The sequence below is a fragment of the Melanostigma gelatinosum genome (genome assembly GCF_949748355.1).
Source record: "Melanostigma gelatinosum genome assembly, chromosome: 6".
Lineage (NCBI taxonomy): Eukaryota > Metazoa > Chordata > Actinopteri > Perciformes > Zoarcidae > Melanostigma > Melanostigma gelatinosum.
The window spans coordinates 1,838,472-1,848,949 of record NC_136639.1 but is presented as its reverse complement, the minus strand read 5'-3'; the positions used below and the strand labels follow the sequence as shown (position 1 = coordinate 1,848,949).

The following is a 10,478-nucleotide window of genomic DNA, read 5'->3' as shown; positions in this document are numbered from 1 at the left end:
AGTCTGTGAGGCCGGTGTGCGTCACTGTCTTTGTCTGAATGTGTGACATCATGCAGAGGGAACCTGCATGATGTGATGGTGGACGTGATTAACCTGAAAGGAGAGCGCCGAGACGTGAAGAAGAGCAGCGGCTCATGCTACTTTACTGAAGATACTAAATGAAGAAGAAAACAACGAGCTTTGCACAGACAATCATTTTGGTGCAGAACAATAAACAAAGTCAACAAACACGAAGAAGAGAAGAAGAAGAAGAAGAAGAAGAAGAAGAAGAAGAAGAAGAAGAAGAAGAAGAAGAAGAAGAAGAAGAAGAAGAAGGAGGAGAGAAGAAGGAGGAGAGAAGAAGGAGAGAAGAAGGAGAGAAGAAGGAGAGAAGAAGGAGAGAAGAAGAAGAGAAGAAGGAGAGAAGAAGAAGAGAAGAAGGAGAGAAGAAGGAGAGAAGAAGGTTTTTTGGTTTTTAAAATCTCTTTATTTCACTGTTACAGTGAAACCAGAAACACTCTAAACCATCACATAATAATCAGAAAATCAATAAAATAAAAACAAATAACCAAAAATAAAGCACCAAAGAACAAATAAACCATCAATTACAACAATCAATACGTTCAGAAGTTCACCACCAGCTCTCCACCAGCACCCACTGAGCATAAAATGCTCCCAGTAGTCCATCTGTCCCTGAAAGCCTGTAAATCGTCCACTGTCTGATAGTAGGTGTGTTCCACCCTGAGTCTGGCTTTCAACAGTCCCTCCAGAACCTTCACCGGATCCTCACTACCGGCACCCCGCGCCCGATTCTTACGTGTCAGCCAGATGGCCAACTTGGCAGAACCAGATAAAAAGTTTACCATTGTGTGGACAGCCTTCTGTTTTGAGCAGTATTTTGGACCGAAGATGAACAACATGAAAGAAAAAACCTGTCCAAGACCCTGAAACCATCTTTTTAACCGCTCAAAGAGCCCTGAGAGCCGCAGACACTGAACAAACAAATGTTCCAGGGTCTCAGTCTGCCCGCAAAACCCACACTCCTCCCCAATTTGTGGATCCAGGTGTGCCCGGTATCTGTTGGTGGCTATAGCTCCATGTACAACCCTCCACTGGAGGTCGGCTGTCCGTTTTTCAACGGGCAGCTTGTACATGCACCTCCAGCTGCCTCTCGGGGAAGAACCTGGGCCAAAGAACCCGGTCCACCTCGACTCTGTCAACCCTGCCAGAGAGCGGAGGTTCACAACCTTTACACAGATTTCGTAGATGGCTTTTTTCTCTGCTGCCTGAAACTTGTCCAGGTGAGGGGTTGTGAACGTCAGCAGCTTGTTTCCTCCCCCCTGCCAGTCCCCCACCGCTGGGGCAACGAGCAGAGTGGGGGGGGTGTACTCACTCTCTTCATCCCATTGGTCAGACAGAGTACGGTTTCCTGCAACTGCTCTCAGGCGTTGTGGCAGGGCGGCACAGACCTCCTCCACCATCCTGCTGATCAACCTGACAGACGTGATGTTAGTGTTCTGCCTGAAGGTGGCCATGGATGCTGCGGTTGATGACATCTTCACCAAATGTCCAAGTTTAGTGCAGCCGGCTTCTCTCAGACGCGTTCTCAGGCTGGCAGACTGCAGCGTTTGGGTTCTGATGAAACTGTTAAAGAACAGAGGTTCCTCCAGCAGCCATGCGCCCGGAGTCTCATCAGCTTTACGTGAAATGTTAAAAATCTGCCACGCCTGCAGAACAGAGCTGTAGAACGGCGTCAGCCCGGCCAAGTCCACTTCCTCAGGTTGTAGGAGAAAGAGCTGCTTGTCATAACCCAACCGCCCAGCTCTCCTCAGCAGCAGTCGAGCCGTGTCCATCCAGCTGGGGCCACAGCCATAGAGCAGCCTCTGTGCAGTCCGGAGTCTGAACGAGGCGATCCTGGACTGGATGTCGATGAGACCCTGCCCCCCCTCTGCCACAGGCAGATAGAGCGCTGCTGCACGAACCCAGTGCCGGCCGGACCAGAAGAAGTCCACGACAGACCTCTGTATCTCTGCTATGAGGCCTCCAGGTGGAGTCAGAGCGATGAGTCTGTGCCACAGAGTCGAGGCAACTAAGTTATTAGCAACCAGAACCCTTCCCCTATATGACAACTGGGGTAGTAACCATCTCCACCTAGCGAACCGAGCACACACCTTCTCCTTAACTCCCTCCCAGTTCTTTTTCTCAAAATCCTCAGAGCCCAAAAACACACCCAGCACCTTTAGACCTTCTTTTCCCCACTGAAGACCTCCAGGCAGATGAGGCACTGTCTGATGGCTCCACTGTCCCACCAATAAGGCTTCAGACTTTTCCCAGTTCACCCGTGCAGATGAAGCCCTCTCATAAAGAGACAAAGTATCCTGTAGACAACGAACATCTCCCTGGTCCCTGATGAAGATGTTTACGTCATCAGCATACGCAGACACAGTGAGGGGACTACAAAGACTAGAGGACCCCGGCAGTGACAGACCACTGAGCCGACTTCTCAGCCTGCACAACAGAGGCTCAAAAGCGAGGCTGTAGAGTTGCCCCGAGATAGGACAACCCTGCCTTATCCCTCTCCGTACAGGGATCGGTCGACTCAGGCCAGCTCCCATTTTGACCATGCATTCAGCACCACTGTAGAGCAAACCCACCCAAGCCAAAAACCCATCACCAAGCCCGAAAGCCCTGAGTGCAGAAAACAGATATGTGTGACCCACCCTGTCAAAAGCCTTCTCCTGGTCTAGTGAGACAATACCTACATCTACATCGTGACATTTACACACATCAAGCACATCACGGACGAGAAAGATATTGTCCATAACTGTCCTGTCTGGGATACAGTACGTTTGGTCGCTATTTACAACCACTTCCAGGTAGTCTCTTAGTCTGTTGGACAAGGCTCTGGAAAGCACCTTATAGTCCGTGCAAAGCAGGGCCACTGGCCTCCAGTTCTTCAGAAGGGCCAAGTCGCCCTTCTTGGGCAGCAGGGAGAGTACTGCCCGCTGGCACGAAACAGGCAGTGTTCCTGTTTTAAAACATTCCATCAAAACAGAGTGTAAGTCAGCACCGATGATGTTCCAGAATGCCTTAAAGAAGTCCGAGGAGAGGCCGTCGATTCCCGGAGTCTTTCCTGAAGCCATCTGGTTCACTGCAGTTGAAAGCTCCTCCAGCGTCAGCTCTCTGTCCAGCGTGGCCCTCTCTGCTGGACTGAGCTGAGGAAGACCCTCCAGGAGCTCCTTACTGCTGTCTATACAGGACGGCTCTTCCCCAAACAGAGCAGCGTAGAAGCCCACGGCATGGGTCCTCATCTCCCTCTGGTCAGTTGTTATCCTGCCTCCCGGGAGCCTCAGGCAGGTCATCCGCTTCCTCTGCGCCACCGATCTCTCCAGGTTGAAGAAGAACGAACTTGGGGCATCCATGTCCTTCAACTGAAGGAAACGGGACCTGACCAGAGCTCCTTTCACTCTCTCTTGCAGGAATGAGCTCAACTCCAACCTCCTCTCCTTCAGCAGTTGGCCCACACCGGGATCTGGGTCTCTCTGGAAGCCCTCCTCAATGATCTTTATGTTGGCTTCAAGGTCTTTGACAGCAGACTTGATTTTAGCGGTGGCGTTTGAGGTGTACTGCTGGCAGAACACACGAATCTGTGCTTTTCCGACCTCCCACCACTGCTTCAGAGAACTGAAACGAGCTTTTTCAGTTTTCCACTGCTGCCAAAGAACCCCAAAGCTCTGACAAAAAGTGGTGTCCTGTAAAAGTTTATTGTTAAAATGCCAGTAGGAGTTAACCCTTTCACCCGGTGAGGTTATCAAGCCTAGACTGACGAGGTGGTGATCGCTGAACCCAACTGGACTGATTGTGCTGCTCTTCAGTCTGGAACTGAGACTGCGAGAGATGTAAACTCTGTCCAGCCTGGCTGCACTAATCCTGTCATTGCTGACTCTAACCCAGGTGTACTGTCTGCTCAGTGGCTGTTTTACTCTCCAAGTGTCCAACAGATCTAAGTGTAAGATGACGTTGTGGAGACTCTGAGCTGACTGTGGGTGTGGTTCCTCACTATTTCGGTCCATGGTGAAGTCTAAAGTGCAGTTAAAATCCCCTCCGATGATCAGCTGCTCCTGAAGGCAGCTCTGCAGTTCGTTTTGCAGCGTAGTGAAGAAGCGTGCTCTCTCTGGCCCCTGATTCGGTGCATATATGTTGACGAAGCAGTAAAGCGAGCTCTCTATCTCTGCCCTCACCATCAGCAAACGACCCTTCACCACCTCAGTGACCGACAGGACGGTTGCATTAGCTGCTGTTCTAAACAGCACGGCTACCCCGGCACTAAGATTGGTTCCGTGGCTCAAGGTGCATGAGCCCTCCCACCATAAACCCCAGTCTACTTCATCTGATGGAATGGTGTGAGTTTCTTGCAAAAAGAGGATGTCCAACCTTTTTTGATTTACAACCTCCTGTATTAATGCTCTTTTATGCCCGTCCCTCCCACCATTGATGTTTAAAGACCCTAAATTGAAGCTCTGCATGGAAAGGTCAGAGGATGGAAAGAGGTAAGACAAGATGAGAAGTGAGCAGTGGAAAGTGGAAAACCCCGTGTGGCACATGATCATATTAAGCGGTCTTAGTTTGACCCTTTTGACTTTTCCTCTCTTTCTTCGCGGCTGTGATGTGTTTCTTCAGGCGGTAGCGCTTTTTCCCGTCTAAAAGGTCCAAACCCACCTTCCTCTGCACCACCCCAACAGATCGGATGAACTTCTCCGTGTCGGGGAAATACTCACTCACTTTTACAGTTCTATTGAAAGTGACCTCCAAAAACGAGTTTATTTCCTTAAGTGAATACAGATCAGAGCTTTTAATGCACGTTCCAGAATTTGATGCAAGATCTGCTTCACTCCCATCGTCCATGTCCTCTCCTTCACAAGACATCTGGCTGTTGGACACAGACCCTACACTCTGTGCGTCATCTAAGGCTGTGCTGAGATCTCCACCTGCCGAACCTGTAGCTGCCTCTTCACAGACTCCTACAGACTGTGGAGGTGCTCCGGTACCAGATGTAATGAGGTTCTGCGCCACCACAGAAGCCTGCTGGTTGTAAGACTGGCCCTGACTGTCATCAGCAGAAGACGAAGAAACGCCGCCGACCCCACCGGCGGCAGCCGCAGCCACACCAGCGGGTCCCGGCGCGGCCGGTGCGGTCGGCACCGCCGCAGCCGGAGGCTCCTCAGCCGGTGCAGGAGCGGTCGGTACGGCCGCCTCCGGAGGCTCCGCCTCCGCGCCTCTCCGCTGCTTGTGCGGACACGCGAAGCGTTTGTGCCCTACATCGCCACACTCAAAACATTTGAACTGTCCCGAGCTCGCGTACACCATGTATGAACCCTCCCCGTGTTTCACCCTGAAGGACACCTCTAGTGTTTGTGTCGGTGACTCCAGGAACATGAAGACCTGCCGCCTAAGCGACAGCACGTGCTTCAGCTTGGGGTCCTTACACCCCAAATTAACTGTTCTAAATCCGCTGGCAAACTTTCCAAACCTCCGCAGCTCATTCCCTAACAGTTCGTCCGGTATAAACGGCGGAACACCGGACACGGTGATCCGCGTAGAGGGCACCGAGAGCGGAGAGACCTGCACGAAGCTGTCCCTGATGAACACGCCGCTCTCTATCAGCTTGTGGACGTAAACCTCGCTCGCCACGAACACAACCACAGCTTTATTCATCCGAGACGCAAAGGACAGTTTGTCATGTCCCACCTGTTCTCCCACAGCCAGCAGCACCTCCTCTACTGACACGCTGCTGTCCGGTGGAACTACCCGGACTCCGTGCCGGATTGACGGGCGCGGCGTCTCGGAGGACGCCATCCTCCCGAACAACGGCAAACAACACCACTAAGCACACGTTCTACCGATAAATACAGCGCTTATATCTCACCTGATCATGTGCAGAGACAGAGGAACAAATCCCAAAGCAGTGAAACAAGAATCAAACCTCCGCGCCGCTCACACTCACGTCCACCACTCACACTCACGTCCACCACTCACACGCAACCGGAAACGGAAACAGAGGAGAGGAGAAGCAGGAGGAGGAGAAGAAGAAGAAGAAGGAGAGAAGGAGAGAAGAAGGAGAGAAGGAGAGAAGAAGGAGAGAAGGAGAGAAGAAGGAGAGAAGGAGATAAGAAGGAGAGAAGGAGAGAAGAAGGAGAGAAGAAGGAGAGAAGGAGAGAAGAAGGAGAGAAGGAGATAAGAAGGAGAGAAGGAGAGAAGAAGGAGAGAAGGAGAGAAGGAGAGAAGAAGGAGAGAAGGAGAGAAGAAGGAGAGAATGAATGAATGAATGAATTTTATTTATATAGCGCTTTTCACAGACAGTACTATCACAAAGTGCTTAACAGAGCAGACATTTAAAAGCATAAAAAACACAATGTGACCCTAGGGTCAATAAATTACATACACAGAGTGAATAAAAAATGTTAAAGAATAAAATTAAAATAAAATAAAAATGTAAAACAAATGTTAAGAGCAGGTCTAGGACATGGGTTTACTTTTACACAAACGCCAGCCTAAACAGGTGTGTTTTTAGCTGGCTTTTAAAAGTATCCACAGTATCTGCGAGGCGTAGAGTTGCAGGCAGAGCATTCCAGAGCCTCGGGGCCACTGCCTCAAAGGCTCGGTCACCACGGGGCCACTGCCTCAAAGGCTCGGTCACCACGGGGCCACTGCCTCAAAGGCTCGGTCACCACGGGTCTTAAATCGTGTGCGTGGGACTGACAGAAGACCTGGAGCGTTTGACCTGAGAGTGTGGGCGGGTGAATATGGGTGAAGTAGATCAGCTACATAAGCCGGAGCCTGACCGTGAAGTGCTCTGTAAGTGATGGTGAGAATGTTGAAGTGTATCCGAGATGCTACAGGAAGCCAGTGGAGAGATCGGAGTACGGGGGTGATGTGAGACCGTAGATTTGTCCTGGTGAGTAATCTGGCGGCAGCGTTTTGGATGACCTGCAGACGGTTAAGAGCAGATACACTGAGTGATGTGAAAAGTGAGTTGCAGTAGTCAATGCGAGAGGAGATAAATGTGTGTATGATCATTTCTAATTCAGGCGTTGATAATACAGATCTCAGTTGACTGATATTTCTTAGATGGAAGAAACATGACCTGGACAGCTGCTTAACATGTTGGTCAAATGACATGGAGCGATCAAAGAAAATCCCAAGATTGCGCAGGTTGCAATGGGCAGCAGAGGAGAGAGGACTAATAATCTGCCTGATCATGGGGACAAACTCCTCTGGAGCAATAACTAGGACCTCCGTCTTAGAGTCGTTGAGTTGCAGGCAGTTTTCTGCCGTCCAGTCTCTGATGGCATTGACACAGTCCAGGAGCCGAGTTAATGTGAATGCCTCGCTGGGTTTGAATGACAGATGGAGTTGGATGTCGTCTGCATATAAGTGATAGGACACATTATAGCTTGTTATGATCGGTCCCAAAGGTAACAGATACAGGGAAAATAACAGAGGCCCGAGAGAAGGAGAGAAGAAGGAGAGAAGGAGAGAAGAAGGAGAGAAGGAGAGAAGAAGGAGAGAAGGAGATAAGAAGGAGAGAAGGAGAGAAGAAGGAGAGAAGGAGAGAAGAAGGAGATAAGAAGGAGAGAAGAAGGAGAGAAGGAGAGAAGAAGGAGAGAAGGAGAGAAGAAGGCCGCTGTGTGACTGACGCCTGTTTGTCCTCTTTGTCTCCACAGAGAGTGAAGGGAAGAAGTAGGACCACGTCCTCACATGAGGAACGGCAGATTTATCAGACATCGATTCCACGTGTTTCATAAGCTTCGCCTCGCTGAGAGGCAGAGAATTCAGAAGTGGAATTAAAAGATAAGAAGACGCTCTTTCATCTGTTGCTAATGAAAGCTTCGTAACATCGGGGGAGCAGACGGGCAGCGGGATCAATCAGACTTCTGAAGATTTCATTTCAGCGCGTTTTTAAAACTCCCAGAATGCCGTGCTGCAGCTGTGGCGTTCAACTTTATAAAAAATGCACATTTATGGTAGTGTGTTATGATGATGATATGACTGAATGTACTGAAGAAGACTATCCCCAGAGAGTTGATCTTTGTTTTTCCTTCAACACCTCTGAGTGGGAAACAGCATTAAGCTAAAAGTCTGTTGTTGTCCTTCTTATTCTGATTGTTGAAGTGGTCCTCCCTCCATAGTGCTGACGCTACACATTTCTATTACTAACCTGTAACTTGAGCGTAACCATGTTGATTGTATTGTCTTTATGTGAGAGTAAACCTTCACATCGAACCTGCCCAGTGCCATGTAGGAACCCCACCCAGTGGTGTAAATATTCTGTACAGACTCATGGCGGAGCGCTGACCTGCTTCTATCCTTCTCTGTGTTGACCTCCACCTCGGGCCGTGCAGGGGGGGGAACCGAGCAGGAGCAGAACCGGTTCTTTATTCTGTCAGACGTCCTGTAAAACGCTCGTTCCACTGATGCTGCACGTCTCCCGCTGGGTTGGAGAGTTGAGTGTTTGTTTGGTGGCCGTTAGCTCCAGCGTGTGCCTCGTGGAATCAGTTCTCTCAACCGTCGCTGTGGTTTAGAGTCGGTGAGGTTCAGGATCAAAAAACCATCCGCTACCTGCAAAACAATGGCTGCTTCAACGGCCCTCGCGGTGAGATGCTTTTGCCAAATGAAGGCAAAGTTCTCAGCCATGAACCAAGCAGACGAACCTGACCAACCCTCAACCACAGCATCGATCATGAAGGAGTCTTTGGTATTTACAGTCAACTACGCAGATATGAGCCACTGTGACCCTCTATGCTTCATTCTTTGCCCCAAACAGAGACGTAAACTGGGGCAGGCCTGCCACAGGAACCGGCTCTGTTCCAGTTTCCATTCTTTTGTTCAAGGTCAAGAACATGGAGACTCACCTTGAATGTACACCGGAGACAACACATAGAACAAAAGAGTGGGTGAGGATTTTGGACATGACGTCAAAATATGCTGTTGTGTTTTCACCAAAAATGACTTCATTCAGATTTTTGACTTATCGGCAAAGATCTCAACTGTAAAAATGCTGTGAGGTACAACCTGGAGCTACAGGTGAACGAACATGATGCCAGTGAGTGAGTTCTGTTTCACTTGAAGGTGAAAGACACACGTGCCAATTTCACTTTTGTTCGCAGCACCTCTGAAGGACAATTCCAGTGTAAACTTCAGCTTCTTTTGGCTCCGTTTCTTCATTATTACGTCTAAAGTTGCCACTTTGCTCAAAACTAAATGGAATTCAAGTATGTTTGTTCAAGTACAAGAATGAGTTCATGAACCAAAAACAATGTACTTTGTATATTTATGAACTAACTGTTTGAGGAAATGCTAAATTAAATGTAGTTTTAAGTATCGAGCAAAAGCTCCACAATGAACAACTAAAATAAGATAGAAAATATAATTTAACACCGCAAACACTGGAATTATCCTTTAAAATGAAAATGCCCAGGCACCCAGGTCAGGCGTCCCACAATCCTTTGCTCCGCCCCGGCTCCCACGCTCCCTCCTACAAGCTGACTAGCTCACTGCAGAGCCGCTGATCGACAGAAAGGTCAGGTTTTTATTGTCATTGCTGCCAAAAGAGCTGCAACAGCCGGAGAACACGTTGAGTACGTTTACGGAAGAACTCTACTTAAAGGAACAGTGTGTAGCAGTTATAGGCATCTATTGGCAGAAATGGAACATAATATAATTAAGTGTGTTTTCTTTGGTGTACAATAACCTGAAAATATGAATCGTTGTGTTTTTTTGTTAGCTTAAGATTAGCTGTTTATTTCTACATGCGGAGCCGGTCCTCTTCCAGGAGCTGGCGGCCATGTTTTTCTACAGAAAGGACAAAAGGAACACCGGCTCTCAGAGGGACGTTCACGTGTTCATGTGGCTGCCGTAGTTCTGCTCCACGCGTGGCCAACGGGAGACGTTTCACTTGGTTGCAATCTATACCTTCACCACTAGATGTCGCCAAATACTACACACTGCACCTTTAAGTGCACTTTTGAGATGTAGGCCCACTGGTACTTGAATTGAGTATTTCCTTTTCATGCTACTTGATACTTCTACTCCACTACATCCCAGAGGGCAGCATTGTACGTTTTACTGCACTATATTTATTTGACGACTTTTGTTACTTTGCAGATTCACATTCATGTTACAATGCAACGAGCTGCTGAATGAATCACAGTACATGCATCCATCAACGTCTGCATGACGCCTTCAATGTTGCATTATACAGACGGTAAATAAGAGCGCTGGAAGAAGAATTCACGTTCGATTGTAGTTCTGAGCCAGAGATCTCAGGAACTTCCTTTCTGACACACAACTGTGAAGTTGGCTGCAAACATCCAAATCAAATTAAATATTAACATTCATAAATGTTGATTCTTATCATAAATACAGTTTAAAAAACGTGTTAATTTAGTCTTGATTTCATTTGTGTCATTGTGACGACATGGCTAGCGTTTGTAAAAACT

General features: G+C 48.6%; 1 protein-coding gene across 1 annotated transcript in view; it reads left to right on the top strand.

Moving 5' to 3' along the window:
• The window catches only part of znf608 (zinc finger protein 608), a gene marked incomplete at its 5' end in the record, with an annotated part of 46,147 nt that extends 38,389 nt beyond the window's left edge, over positions 1–7,758 (top strand). The window contains one exon of the mRNA XM_079270712.1: positions 7,704–7,758. Coding sequence (XP_079126838.1) covers positions 7,704–7,723 — 20 coding nt within the window. The 3' untranslated portion in view covers positions 7,724–7,758. The remainder of the gene's footprint in view (positions 1–7,703) is intronic.
• Positions 7,759–10,478: the final 2,720 nt, after the last annotated feature.